This window comes from Trachypithecus francoisi, unplaced genomic scaffold (genome assembly GCF_009764315.1).
Source record: "Trachypithecus francoisi isolate TF-2019V2 unplaced genomic scaffold, Tfra_2.0 Lachesis_group19, whole genome shotgun sequence".
Lineage (NCBI taxonomy): Eukaryota > Metazoa > Chordata > Mammalia > Primates > Cercopithecidae > Trachypithecus > Trachypithecus francoisi.
Window position 1 is genome coordinate 41,899,612 of NW_022681464.1, and position 21,376 is coordinate 41,920,987.

Consider the following 21,376-nt stretch of genomic DNA (forward strand, 5'->3'; position numbering starts at 1 on the left):
AAAAGCAAAACTTCTTAAATTATATTGACAATTCTCATGATAGTCTTGTAAATACTATGGAGGAAAAGGTCTTAGGAACTGTTGAAACTGCACTGGATCAGTCACTTGCTCTTAAAAGGGTGATAAAGAACAGCCAAGGCCAGGCGCGGTGGCTTACGCCTGTAATCCCAGCACCTTGGAGGGCCAAGGCAGGTGGATCACGAGGTCAAGAGATCAAGACCATCCTGGCTAACAGGGTGAAACCTCGTCTCTACTAAAAATACAAAAAAATCAGCCAGGTATGGTGGCACATGCCTACAGTCCCAGCTACTCAGGAGGCTGAGGCAGGAAAATCTCTTGAACTCAGGAGGCGGAGGTTGCAGTGAGCTGAGATGGCACCACTGCACTCCAACACGGGTGACAGAGCGAGACTCTGTCTCAAAAAAAAAAAAATGCTAGCCAAAATTTGATCCAAAAACTACTGTACAGAGGGGTGTGGGGGAATTCTCTGTACTTCCCATTCAATTTTTCTGTAAACCTAAAACTTCTCTAAAACATAGTCGATAATTTTTTAAAACACAGAAACAATTACACATGTTCTAATAATTCTCAACTGATAAGAAAGCTTATGTTGGCCAGGTGCGGTGGCTCACACCTGTAATCCCAGCACTTTGGGAGGCCGAGGTGGGTGAATCACTTGAGGCCAGGAGTTCGAGACCAGCCTAGGCAGCATGGCAAAACCTCATCTCTACTCAGAATTCAAAAATTAGCCAGGTGTGGTGGCATGCACCTGTAGTCCCAGCTACTCAGGAGCCTGAGGCACAAGAATGACTGGAACTGAGGAGGCAGAGGTTGCAGTGAGCCCAGATCACACCATTGCACTCCAGCCTGGGTGACAAAGTGAGACTGTCTCAAAAATCAGCCCAGTTGGCTGAACAGAAGCTAGTAAGTATAATAGTTTTAAAGTTTTACCAAATTTCCCAGGCCATCTCAGTTTGTACAGCTATGCCATCCAGCTAATTATCTGCAGGTTTAAATATGACCTCACGGTTTTCCCAGGTTCATTTCCGAAACGGACAGGCCAGAGTGAACCAGTGCTTTCTAAGTGCCTGCATACAAATTGCAAAGAGACCACAGGTCTGAGGAGGTGCCCTGGCATCAACAGGCAGCTGTCCCAGTCACTAAGAAGTCTCCACCTTCATTGCACTTTGGCAGCCTGGTCATCTCACCAAAACCAACGCTTTCAGAGTTAGAATTCCACAATCACCATATTCTCCTGCAAACAGGTAGTGATAGGTGAGTAATATATTTTTAATTTCCTATAGTCTAGAGAACTTTAAAACTACATTGAATGTTTTCCATGATTTAGGCTTAACATGACAAATTCAGAGGATGTATTCTGTACATCCCAGTGCATATTCGTGAGTGATGTGGCTACAAATCGACACATTCTCCAGATTTTTCATGTACGTATAAGATGAAATAATGAATAGGAAAGCACTTTATAAAATGCACAATACAGAGGTAAGGTATCCGATTTTTAATCAATTTCCCCGTGTTCCATAGTTATTCTTGTGACTCCACTGGCACTTCTCAAAATAATGAGACTTAGAGTCAAATCAGTTTTTTCTCTTTGGTTAGAATATGACTTGAAAAGTCTGTCCAGCCCCTGATATTGATATTCAATATCTAAAAATGTCACCACCGTGTTATAGCAATTTGGCTGCCTCAATGGATTAATAATCATAAAATTTATACATGTGAAGATAATAAACCAAACATTGTTTAAGCATCTTATTTTAGCTTAGTGCTCCCAAAGATATGTCCAGTACAGTGACCTAATGTAACAACTCATTATAAACAAATAAATTCTCTGCTATTCAAGTAGCACAGGACAAAAAATAATAAGAAGAAGAAAATAAAATTCTGATCTCCGTACTGCTGAGGAATTGTGGAACACAGTCACTGATACTGAGCAGGTAAGTTGAGCAACGGTTTTGAAAAAAATAAGGCAATAAAGATCACATTTTAAAAAATTTAAGCATTTAACCAAAGAATCTAATTTTTTGGAATTGACACTAAAAAATAAATTACCATAACAGCCATAAAATATTCAAAAGTTTGTTGCAGCATAACTTAGAATAGCCCCAAATCAGAAACACCTTAAGTGTCTCCCAATGGGAACTGGTTAAATGAATTATTGTGTAGCCAAATGATAGAATATCATTCTGCCATTAAAAATTATTACAGGCATTTTACTGGTCGCTATGAAGAAGAAACTGGTACCACCTGGCTCTCCTGCAGTGAACAGCTAGAACTCTGGACACAGGATATAAAGAATGGGTTTCAAATATTGGACAGCAGGCAGCACGGGAAAGTGACTCCCGGGAGAAGAGCCCAGGATTGCTTTGCTTTCTGCCTAGAGGCACTTTCTGGACTGTGCTTTGTCAATGTTTTATAAAGTTAAATATACATATATCTTGTGGCCAGTTCCACTCTTAGAGAAATGAAAACATCCAGAAAGATTGATAAGAATGTCCGCAGCAGCATTTTTACAATAGACAAAAACTGGAAATACCCAGCAAGACAGTGGATAAATAAATGTTGGTATATCCATAAAGTGAAATACTACACAGAAATGAATGGAACAAGCCACTCATGTAAGCAACGGCATGTGAATCTGACAAACCTCATGCTCAGAGAAAGAAGCCAGACACAAAAAAGGAAACACTGTAATTCCATGGATAAGAAGTCATCTCACAGGCAAAACTCTTCCAAAGTGAAAAAAAAATTCAGGACAGCGGTTCCTCTGGCTGCTGGGAGGGAGGAGAGCAAGTGGGGAATCGGCTGGGAAGTGGGTGGGGGAACCTTTTGGGGTGATGGAAATGTTCTATACCTTGACAAGGGGATGGCTTATACAAGTGTCTGTATTTATCAAAACTCACCCAACTATACACCCAAGATCTGTGCATTTCACTATATGTCAATTATATCCCAATAAATAGAAAAAAAAAAAAAAAACGAGAGGAAACGTTTATTCTAGGACTGAATGTACTATGTCAGCTCCACAGACATGCCAGGTTTTCTAATTTCCAGGTCTTTCCCACCCTACTCTTTCCTGCCGCTTCCTTCTGTATTCCCTCCTCCCTTCCTCCAGCGGGTCCTTTTTTGGATTGTTTCTTTTTTTTGATCTTTTTTTTTTTTTTTTTGAGACGCTGTTTTGCTCTTGTTGTCGAGGCTGGAGTGCAATGGCGTGATCTCGGCTCACCGCAACCTCCACCCTCCGGGTTCAACTGATTCTCCTGACTCAGCCTCCTGAGTAGCTGGGATTACAGGTATGTGCCACCATGCTTGGCTAATTGTTGTATTTTTAGTAGAGACAGGGTTTCTCCATGTTGGTCAGACTGGTCTCGAACTCCCGACCTCAGGTGATCTGCCTGCCTCAGCCTCCCAAAGTGCTGGGATTACAGGCATAAGCCACCGCTCCCAGCCCACGTTGTTTCTTTGAACCGCTAAGTGGTCCTTCCTATGTGTTCTCTGTGCACCCCCAGTCCCTGCACACTCTATACCACTCAGCAGAAGTCTATTTTTCCCCACCAGACCAGAAGTCCCTTGAAAGGTAGGGCATGCCTTAAACATGCAGTGAAGGCGACCTGCTCATCACTGCTAATAACCAACACAATGAAGGAACCGCCCATGTGTTGTGCACTTTCTCTGCACTAAGGGCTTAACGAGGATCTGATCATTGTCTTGTTCATCGATGAATCCTGAGATCCCAGTATGCACAAGGCAGAGATTCCGTGATGTCTTAAATATATTCAGTGTTCTCAGATATGATGCAGTGGAGCAAAAGGTCACCCCTGGTTGTAAGAATCACAGGGGATTTTTTTAAATAACTTTTTTCTTACATTTTCTATAGTTCAAAAAGTTTCTGCTATTATATGTTACTAGTGCATCAAAATAAAGGAAGTTCGGTGTAGAGAAAAGGTCCACTGAAGACATTAAAAACATAAGAGATATTTTGAGATCTAGCTGAGGTTTTTATAAGCCATTTTTTTAAAATGTTGTTACAGCTCTGTTTTTAAAGATGGAAATGTTACAATCTGAGGAGAAGCTAAGTCAATACGTAAAAAGAAAAGAAAAAGCTAGAGTGGACACCAAACTGCACTATATTTTTCAAAGAAAAATTTCTTGAGAAATTAAAACTTATCCCTTTTTTTTTCAGCTTCAATATAACAGGAAGAAATAATTTCAGAAAGGACTTCCCTCTTTTCCCATAAATATACAAAAACCTTTACTTTGATGCCAAAACAGTTGGGGATATGAAAAGCATATTGTGATCCAGTCCTGCAAAACTGTCTTCACGGATTTCCCTGAATCCTCCCAGGCCCAATGCAAGAAGTCCTGCTGGGTAGAAACACTGAAAGTATGCGACCAAACCTTGGCAGCTCAAAATCTAAAGAGAACTGAGCTCTGCCAAATGGCAAAATGGTTATCCTGGACTATTTGGCAACCCCCACCAATAATACATAAGTGAGAAAGCTTAAATATAAATCTTAACAAGAAACAAAGCTCCATCTTGTTCCTAAAGCCCGGCCTCAATTGTTTTCACTTACTCAGCTCACTTACTGTGAAAAGAACAGTATCTGCATTCCTGTTCGGTTCCTATAAGCTCTTCACCTCACCTAAAGACAGGGGTGCGGCCCCTACAAGATAAGATATGCAAGCCTGCAAAGATTAAAGCCTCTCAAAGAAAGACCCTTTCAGAAGGCTAAGGTAGTAGTAGTTTTAAAACAGGCCTCAAATTCTTCACCCCTCCTCCAGTTGATGGGTGAGGCTGGTCTATCTTTCCCAACTTGAATCTCTGCCAACCTGAGTGACTGGGTGTCTCATAGAGCACAGGGAAACTGGCACTGTGTGACTGGAGACCAGGTCTAAGAGGGGACACAACTTCTGCCTCCTGCCCCAAGCTGCCCTATAAGCAAGCTGCCTTAAGGCCGCCATGCTGTGAGGAAGCTCTGGCGTCCATGCGGAAAGACCACACGGAGAAGCCCTGAACCCTCATGAACACAGCCTCCAGCTGCCCCAGGGACCTTCTCCCAGCTGGTCCAGCACCCTCTTCCCCAGGTTCCCCAAACTCCCTCCTCTTCCCTAAGGAAGAGAGACCCTCTTCCCTAAGCTGCTCCAGCTCTAGCCCTCATGGTCTGCAGCCTTAGACATACCCACTCAGGCCTTTCCTAAATCCTGACCCCACTGAAATCAGGAAAGGTATAAAATGAATGTTGCTGTTTTAAGCCATAAAGTTTCACAGTGATTTCTTCCACAATAGATAACCAGCAGAGAAGCTATGCATGAGAAAATAAAATGAGGTAATGAAAATGTGAAAACGAAAGGAAGACCTATTTCTGAGGCTAGCAGCTTCACAGAGAACATGACAACAAAGATAAAAATGTCTGGAGGGCAGGAATTTAGAGTGGCTTACTTCCAAATCATAATGATGAGCTTAAGATTTCTTCCAATCTATTTATTTTACCAAGCAAATCAAGAAACCTTAATATCTGAAATTGGTGGAGGCCAGTATGAAGTAATAGAAAACTGGAATGGAATCATTAGAGTATAAACAAGCATACAGGAAAAGTAATTTCTATCTGAGTGCTTCTAGGAAGGGTTTCTGCCTAACCTCTTTTCAGGAACAGCCAAAATTCACTTCTAACGAGATGCTCCAAGTTACATGCAATTCTTGCAATAAAAATCTTTAAAGATTTTATCTTAAGAATGTGAAATTTGCCGATTTTCTTGTTGACCTTGTCGATGTGCTTAATAAACACTTTATATTTGAATGATATAATAATAAACCTCACCTTGTACTGGTCAATTTTTCAGAAATTTGGGGGAAAAAAACAACTGACATCTGAATTAATGAGGTTTTACAAAACCCAGCAAACAAGCAGCTCTTGTCTAAAGATTTGCATAAAACAAAGGCCCTCTGTGACTATGTTCCCACAACAAAGTGCTACTTCCTAATTAAACCTACACATAAAATAAAGCACGGCTCCAAAAGGCAGCTTTATTTTCAATGCCATAGGGAACTTTCCTTCTTTACAAAACAGATCTTACCTTCTAAAAGACCATTACACATTTTTACTCACACATCTGACCCTCACTCCCAGTGAAATGTTCTCCGGGTTTAGAAGTTTTTTAAGGAAAAGCGAAGATACTGATTTATTTTCCTCCTTCTTGGTTAAAAAAAAAAAAAAAAGTTAGGTAGCACCCAATTCTATCAGCCACTGCAAAAGCATGAAGAAAGTGTCAATCCCTGCTGGATTCACGGGGGAGACGACCCTACCGAGCAGGCAAACAGAAGAGGGAAGAGGATAGAATCCGAACACTCCCAACATCAGGAGAGAATTGCAAGAGCTCTTGCCAGTCTCCCCATAAAGTCAGAACAAAGGAAAACAAGAATTGGAGACCAAAGACAAGGTGACAGCGTGGCATGGTGTAGACAGAACCAGAGGTCCTGGTTTCCAGGCCTAGCCTGAGCACGTGCAGCCATAGACCGACCCTGGGCAAGCCTGTGACGCGCTTGCTCTGTGCTGTGATTTTTGTACCTGCAAAGAGGAGATCATTCACATTCCAGAACTGCTGGGGAAAGCAGATGAAATAATACGGATGAGGAAAAAATGTCGAATAGTCTATAATTCATATCTATAAGTTCCTATATGTGTAGCTGTTAATAACATTCCTCTTTCAAAAGATGCTCAAAACAAAATTAACCATAAATTTGTCATATAAACCTCAAACGTGATTGATATTCACTGCATTATTTCATGGGTATATGTACGAAATGAACCTTTTTTCATTGATAGCTCAAGTTATCACCCATAACAGAAAAAGCACCAAAATGTCAGGCCTGAGGACTCTTGGGCAAATGATGGGTAAGTCATATATATAGAAACTATTAGAGGCCGGGCGCGGTGGCGCCGAGACGGGCGGATCACGAGGTCAGGAGATCGAGACCATCCTGGCTAATACGGTGAAACCCCGTCTCTACTAAAAAATACAAAAAACTAGCCGGGCGACGAGGCGGGCGCCTGTAGTCCCAGCTACTCGGGAGGCTGAGACAGGAGAATGGCCTGAACCCGGGAGGCGGAGCTTGCAGTGAGCTGAGAGCCGGCCACTGCACTCCAGCCCGGGCGGCAGAGCAAGACTCCGTCTCAAAAAAAAAAAAAAAAAAGAAACTATTAATGCCGTTTTAACAATTATTAATCTTGAGTTTTAGTTATACTGGGAAATGTTCATGATATAAAATTACATAAAACATTCAAACACGAATTTATATATCACATAATCTGTCTCAGCTGGAGGGTCAGAGTGGTGCAATGATGCAGAGTCCAGGCTCTCAAGCTTCAGTGAGTCCTACCCTTGAGCAAGCCTCTTTAAACTTAAACTCTCTAAATCTCAGTTTTGTCATCTGTCTAAAGGGGATAATAACAGGAGCCAACTCATAGGCGATTATGAGAATTCAATGACATAATCCTCATCAAGTGCATAGCACAATGTCTGGTGCGGTAAGTATGTAATACATGATAGTACTGTCGTAGCATTATTAAATGCATAGAATTGTAGGCAAATGACACAGTCAATATCCCAAGATACCAATTAGCGATTGCTACAGGGTGAAGAGATGATATGTTTCTACCCGTTTACACTTATCAGTATCTTCCATTTGTCTATGATGATTCCATCTTAATTTCCTAATCAGAAAAAAACAGAATAATTATTGACTTATGAATTTCTCAAAATCTGCATAACTGCACTCCTTAATCCTGTTAGCTAACTGTGATTAGATTCTATTAAGCCCTTGTTTAACATTTCCCTTGGTGATATCTGAAGATCTTTGGGAATCTAAAGTAATTTGTGTATTAGAAATATGACAGAGGGAAAAAAACTCAGGTTTATTAAACGTGAGGAGCTTGTTAGGTACTCTACATCCTTCATGCTATCACATTTCACTTTGTATATATCACCCTACCACACTTCATGCATCACCACCAAATCACGCCACCAAAACCCAATAGTTAATACACAAATGGAACTGCTTCTGTATTTCCTCCATCCCTATCCTGAAGGTCTCAGGACCAAGCTGGTGCCCTGATGCAGTCTCTCAGCTGAGAATCAAGAATACCTAGTCTGTAATGTATTAGACAGCAGTCTATGATTTCTCCAGGAGAATTCACTGTAGTATGCTTTCTACATATTCAAAAGTATTTGTAATAAAAAGGCTCAATAAATAAAAAAATCTGAGAAAGGCTTGATCAGATATAAGCATAATGTGCTTTGTTTAAAAAAAAAACAACAAAGCACAAGCAGAATTTTTATACTGTGTAAACGGTAAAGAAATTTCTGAATACTACTTATTTTAAGTGATCTTATTTTAAAAGCCTACCCTAAAACACTAAAAATTACCTAAAGCAGTCTATAACTACATGTGTATGTTTATTTTTTTAAAATGCCTTAAACATCTAAAATGGAGACTGCCTTCTGGAATTCCTCAGACTAACTTAGTCCATCGCTTCAGGATGAAGTCAAGCATGACAAATCTCAAGACAAAGGATAGACTTACAGAGGTTTGAAATCTATATGTAAAATGTCCAGGTCTTAATTTGGCCAAACTCATATAATACCATATTCCTAATAGTGAACACTGTTTTACTTTTTCCTTTAGAAAAAGGAAAATACATTAGAAAGGTGATGGGAAAAACCAAAATCTTCCAGAGAACCATTCTTATCACTGAGATAAACACAAAGGCCAGGGTAAAAAAGAAGCTCTTGGCTGGGCGTGGTGCTCATGCCTCTAACTCCAGCACTTTGGGAAGCTGAGGCAGGTGGATCACCTGAGATCAGGAGTTCGAGACCACATACCTGTAATCCCAGCTACTCAGGAGGCTGAGGCAGGAGAATCGCTTGAACCCGGGAGGTGGAGGTTGCAGCAAGCCAAGATTGAGCCATTACACTCCAGCCTGGGTAACAAGAGCGAAACTCCACCTCAAAAAAAAAAAAAAAGAAAAGAAAAAAGAAGCTCTTTTCTTTTTTTTTTTTTTTGAGACGGGGTCTCGCTCTGTCACCCAGGCTGGAGTGCAGTGGCCGGATCTCAGCTCACTGCAAGCTCCGCCTCCCGGGTTTATGCCATTCTCCTGCCTCAGCCTCCCGAGTAGCTGGGACTACAGGCGCCCACCACCTCGCCTGGCTAGTTTTTTGTATTTTTTAGTAGAGACAGGGTTTCACCGTGTTAGCCAGGATGGTCTCGATCTCCTGACCTCGTGATCCGCCCGTCTCGGCCTCCCAAAGTGCTGGGATTACAGGCTTGAGCCACCGCGCCCGGCCAAGAAGCTCTTTTCTTTATTCTTTAGGGGGATTTGAAAATATGAAAGAGTGTCACATTACTTCATGTCCTACACCTAAAAGCTATTAAAAGTGTTATTTTACTTTCATAATACTATGAACCTGAACTTGGAAAACGTCTTCTGAGCTGCACATCTTGCTACCTTATTTGCCGTAATTATTACAGAACACAAGTTCCTTGTACATCAGTATATGAAGTATCACCTTGTCTTGTTAAAATCCTGCACATTTGGCCAGGCATGGTGGCTGACGCCTGTAATCCCAGCACTTTGGGAGGCCGAGGCGGGCGGATCACGAGGTCAACGGATGAGACCATCCTGGCCAACATGGTGAAACCCCATCTACTAAAAATACAAAATAATTAACCGGGCGTGGCGACGGGAGCCTGTAGTTCCAGCTACTCGGGAGGCTGAGGCAGGAGAATTGCTTGAACCCAGGAGACGGAAGTTGCAGTGTGCCAAGATCACGCCACTGCACTCCAGCCTGGGTGTCAGAGCGAGGCTTTGTTTCAAAAAAAAATCCTGCACATTTTAAAACTATCCTTTATTCAAAGAATTCTGATTGTCATTAAATCTCCATAATTTCTATGTAAATCCTACAATGCACATAACAATTATTTGCCTCTCTTAACCAATCTCATATTTTACATGAAATTTATGAGTTCTAACACAAGAGAATGGAAATAAATAAGAATTAATGCAATGGCTTTTCTGAAAAGCTCAAATCAGAACCAGGACAACAGCCCCAAAACACCTGCCATCTCTCTTCTCCCCTCCCCTCCCTTCTCCTCTCCTCTTCTTTCCTTTCCTTTCCCAGGAACATCAGGGCAACTGGAGCTCATCTCATATTTCTTCAGAGCTCATCTCATATTTCTTCGCATCCTCCTATGTGGCCTTCAAGCAAGGGAAGAGGATGCAGGTGTGGCTGGAGCCAATCATACCTTCCCTTTCCCCACTCATGCTGAAGGCGCTGCTTAAGTTAGTATTGGGCAACTCCAGCTTACCTGGCCCAGACAGACTGCATCTGGCAGGGCAGACACAATCAAGAGGTTTAACACTGTCTTGCTTTGTTTTCTTCTAGCCTTATATAATCCTTATAGAATAACTTGCGCAAAGACATTAGCAAGATAGTACGCTAAAAGTTAGGAAATACAAGTGTTTTCCCCCTCTCCCTCCCCATGCATCTGTCGGCAGCCAGCAAACAGCCTGACATTTCCTGGATGGATGGGTGTGCCCTGTTGATACAGCTTCAAAGAACATCAACCATATGGAAGCAATTGCACCCATCTCCCCAAAGACACCTGAGAATGATAAAAGTGACAAGAAATGGCACCAGGGACTCCTTCTGTATACCACTTGCCTTCACCTGGTGGAAAATAGACCAGAATGTAAATGTGTTCAGAAAGAAGCCAGACTTTCCCAAAAGTCATTGGAAGACCACAGTTCAGCAGCCCATAGACACTCTTCAAGGGTTCTGGCCTGACCTACCTGCCTTAAGTCCAGAGTGATTGTGACCCAGTGATACTCTCTCCCATTCTGAATGCTGGGACTTTGCCACCAGTTATTGGTGCCATCTATGGCATGTGATATTGGATGGCGTTCTGTTAAAAGAAAATAAAAAACATGAATTCCTCTCAGCTCTTGCCTTATATTTCTTAAGTTCTAAACCGTAATGCTAGTGAAACAAAGAGCAGTGAAGGTGAACACAATGTTTAAGGCTTCCTAATAGAAGTCTCAGTCCTCATTTCACAGAGTGTACATTCCCACGAGAATTTCAGAAACGAAGGCGCGACACTTGCCTCTGGGGTTTGCACTGCTGCCATCACAGATCCGGCACTGTGGGTTTCGGACGGGCCGACCCGGCACATGCTCCACAAGTTTGCAGAACATCTCGGGCCCCTTCTCGCCACAGGTGGCATTGGTACTGACGTCAGCGTTGCTGGCAAGATTGAGAATGGCAGGAAACAGGCCTGAAAGTGAAAAGTCACCAAATCAGCTGAGCCACTTGAAATCCAGAGAATGAGCTTACCCCGTCCCACTTGGTAGGTGAATCAAAAGGAGACTGAAAGTCTATGTGCTGGATGAAGGAATCCTCACACACACGCAGGATACCAGCATGGTTTCAGCTTTATGAAATTCTAGCAGAAGCAAAATTCATCTATGGGGAAAAGTCAAAACATTGTTGCAGGGGGTAGGGATTGACTATGAAAGGACAGAGGAACTTTCTAGGGTAATATGTTCATATCTCAATAAAGCTTTGGGTTTCACAGGCAGATGCAGTTGTGAAAAATCATAGAATGAGTACACCAAAGATTTGGGTAGATCTGTGTATCTTAGTGCGTGTACATTCTACCTTAAAAAACAAAATAAAAGAATCATAAACAAATACCGGTGTACATGGGGAAATGTTTAGGAGCAAAGTATACTTACGTCTCCAACTCACTTCGAAATGCATCACAAAGTAAGCTGGCTTCCAATGACATGCCATCTCACACTAGTCAGAATGTCTATTATTAAAAAGTCAAAAAACAACAGATACCGGAGAAGCTGTGGAGAAGAGGGATGCTTATATACTGTTGGTGGGAGTGTAAATTAGTTCAGCCACTGTGGAGATCGTGCCACGGCACTCCAGCCTGGGCAAAAGAGCGAGACTCAGTCTCAAAAAAAAAAAAAAAAAAAAAAAAAATCAAGGCGAGAGTATGGGTGTTCACTGTACAATTATTTCCACTTTTCTGATTGAAAATGTTTACAATAAAATGCTGTGAAACAGGCTTTAGGGGAAGTTTCAAATGACCAATGCATATATTTATCAATGCAATTCAAACACCTATCACTGGAAAGAAGGGAATTTATTCTGTCCTCACTTAGGTCCAGTTGCCTCTGGTAGTATTTACAAGGTCTTTTCTATAATTATCTAGGATTTTCTTTTTTTCTCTCTCTCTCTTCTCTTTCTTTACTCCTGTTTTCTTTGGTGAATAAAATTTTAGAACCCAAAGATCCAGTTTTCAAAACGCTTTTCAAGTCATTATTGATCTTTGCCTTTGTACAGTTTCTTTGTCTCAGCTGATTTTATCTTTAAGCAGCCAAGATCAGTGCCAGGTCCAAACTATTCAGGAAATAATTTCCAGGTGACTGTGAGAAAAGTATCTCCATTCGGTTCTTTGGAGATTTAACGTTATCTTGGTAAAAGGGGATAGCAGCAATGAAGATTCTGTGAAGATACAGAAACGATGGTGTGCCGCGACGTTGAAGAGACATTCTCCAGACATGGACACTGAGCTGAGAGCGTACTACAAGGATCTCAGCTCAGTGGCGTTTCTCTAACATACTATGACTTGATCTTAAAAGATCACAGAATATAATCTTTTCTTTGTAAAAACCATATAGAAATACCATTACTGAAATGTTTTTCAGTGAAATTTAAAATAGCACAGTGTAATTTTAGTAACACAGAAGGAATTCATGGCTTTAACTGTTATTTTTTAGGCACTGCCTAATACATTCAATGATCTTTTCCACTATAAATATTTTAAATTTTAAATTATAAAACAAAAATGGTTCTTTTTCTAACACTTGCTACACTAAAAAACTTACCATGCCCAGCACCTTGGGAGGCCGAGACGGGCGGATCACGAGGTCAGGAGATGGAGACCATCCTGGCTAACACGGTGAAACCCCGTCTCTACTAAAAAATACAAAAATCTAGCTGGGCGAGGTGGCGGGCGCCTGTAGTCCCAGCTACTCGGGAGGCTGAGGCAGGAGAATGGCGTAAACCCGGGAGGCGGAGCTTGCAGTGAGCTGAGATCCGGCCACTGCACTCCACCCTGGGCAACACAGCGAGACTCCATCTCAAAAAAAAAAAAAAAGAAAAGAAAAAGAGAGAGAAAAAAAAAATTAGGTAGTCTTTCAAAAACTTTTTACATAAAACAGAACTACCTATTAGTAATTCTACTCAAATAGAAGGACCCCATTCTGTCAATAAGTCCTTACCCTCTCAAAATAAAATAGTTATTTAATATTTGTACTCTAAAGCATTATTCTTAATTTTGAAACATAACATGGACTTACATCATATACTATGTTTAATATATTTATTTTCATTTTTAACTTAAAGATGCTTATTTTTATCATATCCCTGTAAAGGGACTTCTTTTCTTAATATAAACTAAGAAAAAAATGCTTTATGAGGAACCAGATGAGACATTATGTTTAATCATGCAGCTCCCCAATTCATTATTTGTATCAAGCAGTAGTTAGACAGTTATATTTTATGTAATAATGGAGCTCCTACAGTAACACATACATTCTTATATGTGGTACTTACCTGTAGCAGGGGCTGACACTTATTCTATTTGGTACTAAGATAAATAATAATTTCCTCCATCCTTTATGACCATAACATTCTAGTATTCTGATTCACATTTCTCTTATGAGCTAATCATTTAAAATAAAATATGCTTTTAAACTATGGCGTTTTGTCCAAACAGCTAAAATTACATTTTTTCGTTCTGTATTACATACATGCATTTAGATTTACAGTACAATCAACTTTATCCATTCCCTTCACATAGACTAGTCAAGCAAGAAAAAGAAACCAAGGTTACAAGAACTGACTTCACGAGGCATTTCTCGATTAACAACAAATACTTCACCAGTTAATGAATGTTGCCACTTTCTCCTTATTCACCCCCACCAGTTGCAGGACATCACAAGAACTCCCTACAACCTCTCAGTCTGAGTAACTGCAGGGTCTTGTGTTATTGAGGAGGGGAGGGGGCAGGGAGTCATGGGGGCCCCACACACTATCTCTGCTGGAATCTTTGCCCTGAGCCATTGAGAAAAAGCAGCTCAAACCTCACAAACGTAAATTTAACTGTTTTTGGAGAATAATATCTCAGTTACAGTAACCAGCATCAGATAGTTCTTTGCACTAGACAGGTTTCTTATCTGGCTGTTATATATATATACACATTTTTTTTCTTTTTTTTTTTTTGAGACAGAGTCTCACTCTGTCACCCAGGCTGGAGTGCAGTGGCACGATCTTGGCTCACTTCAACCTCCACCTCCCAGGTTCAAGCAATTCTCCTGCCTCAGCCTCCTGAGTAGCTGGGATTACATGTGCACACCACCACGCCTGGCTAACTTTTGTATTTTTAGTAGAGACGGGGTTTCACCATGTTGGTCAGACTGGTCTCGAACTCCTGACCTCAAGTGATCCACCCGCCTAGGCCTCCCAAAGTGCTGGTGAGCCACCATGCCTGGCCCTAAATATACTTTTAATAAAAAGGAAGATTGCTTTTTTTATTGAAAGTATATTTAGAAGAAATATACTTCATTAGCATGCCTATGCAAGTAAAATCTTCAGATAATTAATTTCACAAAAATATCTAGGTTGTCTTTCACTAAAACTAAATCTTCCTTCTCAGATAAGCTAATATTTGGAAAAAAATCTTCACTAAAAGCGATGTCTTACATATTATATTTACTCCCTTTTCATAGTTATAGAGTAATCACTATCCTTTTGTTGCAAAGAACCACATCTGTTCAAAGATGAGAGAAGATGAAAGAAGGTTGGGGCCAGGCATGATGACTCACGCCTGTAATCCCAGCACTTTGGAAGGCCAAGGGGGGTGGATCACTTGAGGTCAGGAGTTCGAGACCAGCCTGGCCACCATGGTGAAACTCCATCTCTACTAAAAATACAAAAAAATTAGTGGGGCGTGGTGGTGCACGCCTGTAATCCCAGCTACTCGGGAGGCTGAGGCAGGGGAATCACTTAAACCTAAGAAGCCGGAGGTTGCAGTGAGCCGAAATCATGCCACTGCATTCCAGCCTGGGCAACACAGAGAGACTCTGTCTCAAAAAAAAAGAAGTGGGGGTGGCGGAGTCGGTTAGAAATGTGTACTAGAGCAAGCACATTTTAAACATAATCTTTTTTTTTTTTTTTTTTTTTTTTTTGAGATGGAACTTCACTCTTTTTGCCCAGGCTGGTAAACAAAAAAAATTTTTTTATTACTATTATACTTTAAGTTCTAGGGTACATGTGCACAACGTGCAGGTTTGTTACAAATGTATACATGTGCCATGGTGGTGTGCTGCATCCATTAACTCATCATTTACATTAGGTATATCCCCTAATGCTATCCCTCCTCCCTCCCCCCATCCCATGATAGGCCCCAGTGTGTGATGTTCCCCTTCCTGTGTCCAAGTGTTCTCATTGTTCAATTCCCACCTGTGAGTGAGAATATGAGCTGTTTGGTTTTCTGTTCTTGTGATAGTTTGCTGAGAATGATGGTTTCCAGTTGCATCCATGTCCCTACAAAGGACATGAACTTATTCTTTTTTATGGCTGCATAGTATTCGATGGTGTATATGTGCCACATTTTCTTAATCCAGTCTGTCATTGATTTGGGTTGGTTCCAAATCTTTGCTATTGTGAATAATGCCACAATAAACATACGTGTGCATGTATCTTTATAGCAGCATGACTTATATTCCTTTGGGTATATACCCAGTAATGGGACGGCTGGGTCAAATGGTATTTCTAGTTCTAGATCCTTGAGGAATCGCCACACTGTCGTCCACAATGGTTGAACTAGTTTACATTCCCACCAACAATGTAAAAGTGTTCCTATTTCTCCACATCCTCTCCAGCACCTGTTGCTTCCTGACTTTTTAATGATTGCCATTCTAACTGGTGTGGGATGGTATCTCATTGTGGTTTGGATTTGCATTTCTCTGACGGCTAGTGATGATGAGCATTTTTTCATGTGTCCGTTGGCTGTCTTCTTTTGAGAGGTGTCTGTTTATATCCTTCACCCACTTTTTGATGGGGTTGTTTTTTTCTTGTAAATTTGTTTGAGTTCTTTATAGGTGCTGGATATTAGTAGACTGCAAAAATTTTCTCCCATTCTGTAAGTTGCCTGTTCACTCTGATGGTAGTTTCTTTCACTGTGCAGAAGCTCTTTAGTTTAATTAGATCCCATTTGTCAATTTTGGCTTTTGTTGCCATGGCTTTTAGTGTTTTACACATAAAGTCCTCACCCATGCCTATGTCCTGAATGGTATTGCCTAGGTTTTTTTCTAGGGTTCTTATGGTTTTAGGTCAACATTTAAGTCTCTAATCCATTTTGAATTATTTTTTGTATAAGGTGTAAGGAAGGGATCCAGTTTCAGCTTTCTACATATGGCTAGCCAGTTTTCCCAGCACGATTTATTAAATAGGGAATCCTTTCCCCATTTCTTGTTTTTTTTTTTTTCAGGGTTTTCAAAGATCAGGTGTGTGGCATTATTTCTGAGGGCTCTGTTCTGTTCCACTGGTCTATGTCTCTGTTTTGGTACCAGTACCATGCTGCTTTGGTTACTGTAGCCTTGTAATATAGTTTGAAGTCAGGTAGCGTGATGTCTCCAGCTTTGTTCTTTTGACTTAGGACTGTCTTGGCAATGCGGGCTCTTTTGTGGTTCCAATATGAACTCTAAAGTAGTTTTTTCCAATTCTGTGAAGAAACTCATTGGTAGTTTAATGGGGATGGCATTGAATCTATAAATTACCTTGGGCAGTATGGCCATTTTCACAATACTGATTCTTCCTATCCATGAGCATGGAATGTTCTTCCATTTGTTTGTGTCCTCTTTTATTTCACTGAGCAGTGGTTTGTAGTATTCCTTGAAGAGGTCCTTCACATCCCTTGTAAGGTGGATTCCTAGATATTTTATTCTATTTGAAGCAATTGATTTGGCTTCAATTGCTTCACTCAATCACTTGGCTTCAATTCAATCACTCATGATTTGGCTCTCTGTTTGTCTGTTATTAGTGTATAGGAATGCTTGTGATTTTTGCACATTGATTTTGAATCCTGAGACTTTACTGAAGTTGCTTATCAGTTTAAGGAGATTTTGGGCTGAGACGATGGGGTTTCCTAAATATACAATCATGTCATCTGCAAACAGAGACAATTTGACTTCTTCTTTTCCTAATTGAATACCCTTTATTTCTTTCTCCTGCCTGATTGCCCTGGCCAGAACTTCCAACACTACGTTGAATAGGAGTGGTGAGAGAGGGCATCCCTGTCTTGTGCCAGTTTTCAAAGGGAATGCTTCCAGTTTTTGCCCATTCAGTATGATATTGGCTGTGGGTTTGTCATAAATAGCTCTTATTATTTTGAGATATGTTCCATCAATACTGAATTTATTGAGAGTTTTTAGCATGAAGGGCTGTTGAATTTTGTCAAAGGCCTTTTCTGCATCTATTGAGATAATCATGTGGTTTTCGTCTTTGGTTCTGTTTATATGCTGGATTACGTTTATTGATTTGCGAATGTTGAACCAGCCTTGCATCCCAGGGATGAAGCCCACTTGATCGTGGTGGACAAGCTTTTTGATATGCTGCTGGATTTGGCTTGCCAGTACTTTTTGAGGATTTTTGCATCGATATTCATCAGGGATATTGGTCTAAAATTCTCTTTTTTTGCTGTGTCTCTGCCAGGCTTTGGTATCAGGATGATGTTGGCCTCATAAAATGATTTAGGGAGGATTCCCTCTTTTTCTATTGATTGGAGTACTTTCAGAAGGAATGGCACCAGCTCCTCCTTGTACCTCTGGTAGAATTTGGCTGTGAATCCGTCTGGTCCTGGACTTTTTTGGTTGGTAGGCTATTAATTATTGCCTCAATTTCAGAGCCTGTTATTGGTCTATTCGGGGATCCAGCTTCTTCCTGGTTTAGTCTTGGGAGGGTGTATGAGTCCAGGAATTTATTCATTTCTCTTAGGTTTTCTAGTTTATTTGCATAGAGGTGTTTACAGTATTCTCTGATAGTAGTTTGTATTTCTGTGGGGTCGGTGGTGATATCCCCTTTATCATTTTTTATTGCATCTATTTGATTCTTCTCTCTTTTCTTCTTTATTAGTCTTGCTAGCAGTCTGTCAATTTTGTTGATCTTTTCAAAAAACCAGCTCCTGGATTCACTGATTTTTTGGAGGGTTTTTTGTGTCTCTATCTCCTTCAGTTCTGCTCTGATCTTAGCTATTTCTTGCCTTCTGCTAGCTTTTGAAAGTGTTTGCTCTTGCTTCTCTAGTTCTGTTAATTGTGATGTTAGGGTGTCAATTTTAGATCTTTCCTGATTTCTTTCTACTGTGGGCATTTAGTGTTATAAATTTCCCTCTACAGACTGCTTTAAATGTGTCCCAGAGATTCTGGTATGTTGTATCTTTATTCTCATTGATTTCAAAGAACATCTTTATTTCTGCCTTCATTTTGTTATTTACCCCATAGTCATTCAGGAGCAGGTTGTTCGGTTTCCATGTAGTTGAGCGGTTTTGAGTGAGTTTCTTAATCCTGAGTTCTAGTTTGCACTGTGGTCTGAGAGACAGTTTGTTATAATTTCTGTGCTTTTACGTTTGCTGAGGAGTGCTTTACTTCCAACTATGTGGTCAATTTTGGAATAAGTGTGATGTGGTGCTGAGAAGAATGTATATTCTGTTGATTTGGGGTGGAGAGTTCTATAGATGTCTATTAGGTCCACTTGGTGCAGAGCTGAGTTCAATTCCTGGATATCCTTGTTAACTTTCTGTTTCATTGATCTGTCTAATGTTGACAGTGGGGTGTTAAAGTCTCCCATTATTATTGTGTGGGAGTCTAAGTCTCTTTGTAGGTCTCTAAGGACTTGCTTTATGAATCTGGGTGCTCCTGTATTGGGTGCATATATATTTAGGAGAGTTAGCTCTTCTACTTGAATTGCTCCCTTTACCATTATGTAGTGGCCTTCTTTGCCTCTTCTGATCTTTGTTAAAGTCTGTTTTATCAGAGACTAGGATTGCAACCCCTGCTATTTTTGCTTTCCATTTGCTTGGTAGATCTTCCTCCATCCCATTATTTTCAGCCTATGTGTGTCTCTGCATGTGAGATGGGTCTCCTCAATACAGCACCCTCATGGGTCTTGACTCTTTATCCAATTTGCCTGTCTATGTCTTTTAATTGGAGCATTTAGCCCATTTACACTTAAGCTTAATATTGTTATGTGTGAATTTGATCCTGTCATTATGATGTTAGCTGGGTATTTTGCTCATTAGTTCATGTAGTTTCTTCCTAGCATTGATGGTCTTTAGATTTTGGCAGGTTTTTGCAGTGGCTGGTACTGGTTGTTTCTTTCTACGTTTAGTGCTTCCTTCAGGAGCTCTTTTAGGGCAGGCCTGGTGGTGACAAAATCTCTCAGCATTTGCTTGTCTGTAAAGGATTTTATTTCTCTTTCACTTATGAAACTTAGTTTTGCTGGATATGAAATTCTGGGTTGAAAATTCTTTTCTTTAAGAATGTTGAATATTGACCCGCACTCTCTTCTGGCTTGTTGGGTTTCTGCCAAGAGATCCACTGTTAGTCTGATGGACTTCCCTCTGTGGGTAACCTGACCTTTCTCTCTGGCTGCCCTTAACATTTTTTCCTTCATTTCAACTTTGGTGAATCTGATAATTATATGTCTTGGAGTTGTTCTTCTCGGGGAGTGTCTTTCCGGCATTCTCTGTATTTCCTGAATTTGAATGTTGGCCTGCCTTGCTAGGTTGGGGAAGTTCTCCTGGATAATATGCTGCAGAATCTTTTCCAACTTGGTTTCATTCTCCCCATCACTTTCAGGTACACCAAATCAGTAGATTTGGTGTTTTCACATAGTCCCATATTTCTTGGAGGCTTTGTTCATTTCTTTTTACTCTTTTTTCTCTAAACTTCTCTTCTCGCTTCATTTCATTCATTTGATTTTCAATCACTGATCAACTTCCAGTTGATCGAATCGGTTACTGAAGCTTGTGCATTTGTCACGTAGTTCTTGTGCCATGGTTTTTAGCTCTATCAGGTCATTTAAGGACTTCTCTACATTGGTTATTCTAGTTAGCCATTCATCTAATCTTTTTTCAAGGTTTTTAGCTTCTTTGTGATGGGTTCAAACTTCCTCCTTTAGCTTGGAGAAGTTTGATCGTCTGAAGCCTTCTTCTCTCAACTCGTCAAAGTCATTCTCCGTCCAGCTTTGTTCCATTGCTGGCAAGGAGCTGTGTTCCTTTGGAGGTGGGGAGGCACTCTGATTTTTAGAATTTTCAGCTTTTCTGCTCTGTTTTTCGCCATCTTTGTGGTTTTATCTACTTTTTGTCTTTGACAATGGTGATGTATAGATGGGGTTTTGGTGGGATGTCCTTTCTGTTTGTTAGTTTTCCTTCTAACAGTCAGGACCCTCAGCTGCAGGTCTGTTGGAGTTTGCTGGAGGTCCACTCCAGACCCTGTTTGCCTGGGTATCAACAACGGAGGCTGCAGAAGAGTGAATATTGCTGAACAGCAAATGTTGTTGCCTGATCGTTCCTCCAGAAGCTTCGTCTCAGAGGGGTACCCACTGTGTGAGGTGTCAGTCTGCCCCTACTAGGGGGTGCCTCCCAGTTAGGCTACTTGGGGGTCAGGGACCCACTTGAGCAGGCAGTCTGTCCGTTCTCAGATCTCAAACTCCATGCTGGGAGAACCACTACTCTCTTCAAAGCTGTCAGACAGGGACATTTAAATCTGCAGCAGTTTCTGCTGCCTTTTGTTTGGCTATGCCCTGTCCCCAGAGGTGGAGTCAACAGAGGCAGGCAGGCCTCCTTGAGCTGCGGTGGGCTCCACCCAGTTCGAGCTTCCTGGCCTCTTTGTTTACCTACTGAAGCTTCAGCAATGGCGGGCGCCCCTCTCCCAGCCTTGCTGCTGCCTTGCAGTTAGATCTCAGACTGCTGTGCTACCAATGAGGGAGGCTTCGTGGGTGTGGGACTCTCCAAGCCAGGCGCGGGATATAATCTCCTGGTGTGCTGTTTGCGAACACCCTTGGAAAAGTGCAGTATTAGGGAGGGAGTGACCCAATTTTCCAGGTGCTGTGTGTCAAGGTTGCCTTTGGCTAGGAAAGGGGATTCCCTTACTCTTTGCGCTTCCGGGATGAGGCGATGCCTTGCCCTGCTTCAGCTCTCGCTCAGTGGGCTGCACTCGCTGTCCTG

The 21,376-nt window shown here is 41.2% G+C and overlaps 1 protein-coding gene across 1 annotated transcript in view; it reads right to left on the reverse strand.

Moving 5' to 3' along the window:
• The window catches only part of LAMA1 (laminin subunit alpha 1), a 176,895-nt gene that overhangs the window by 126,289 nt on the left and 29,230 nt on the right, over positions 1 to 21,376 (reverse strand). Inside the window, exons 2-3 of the mRNA XM_033178301.1 lie at positions 11,180 to 11,350; positions 10,869 to 10,981 (exon numbers count right to left, since the gene is read on the reverse strand). Of these exons, the coding sequence (XP_033034192.1) occupies positions 10,869 to 10,981; positions 11,180 to 11,350 (284 nt within the window). The remainder of the gene's footprint in view (positions 1 to 10,868; positions 10,982 to 11,179; positions 11,351 to 21,376) is intronic.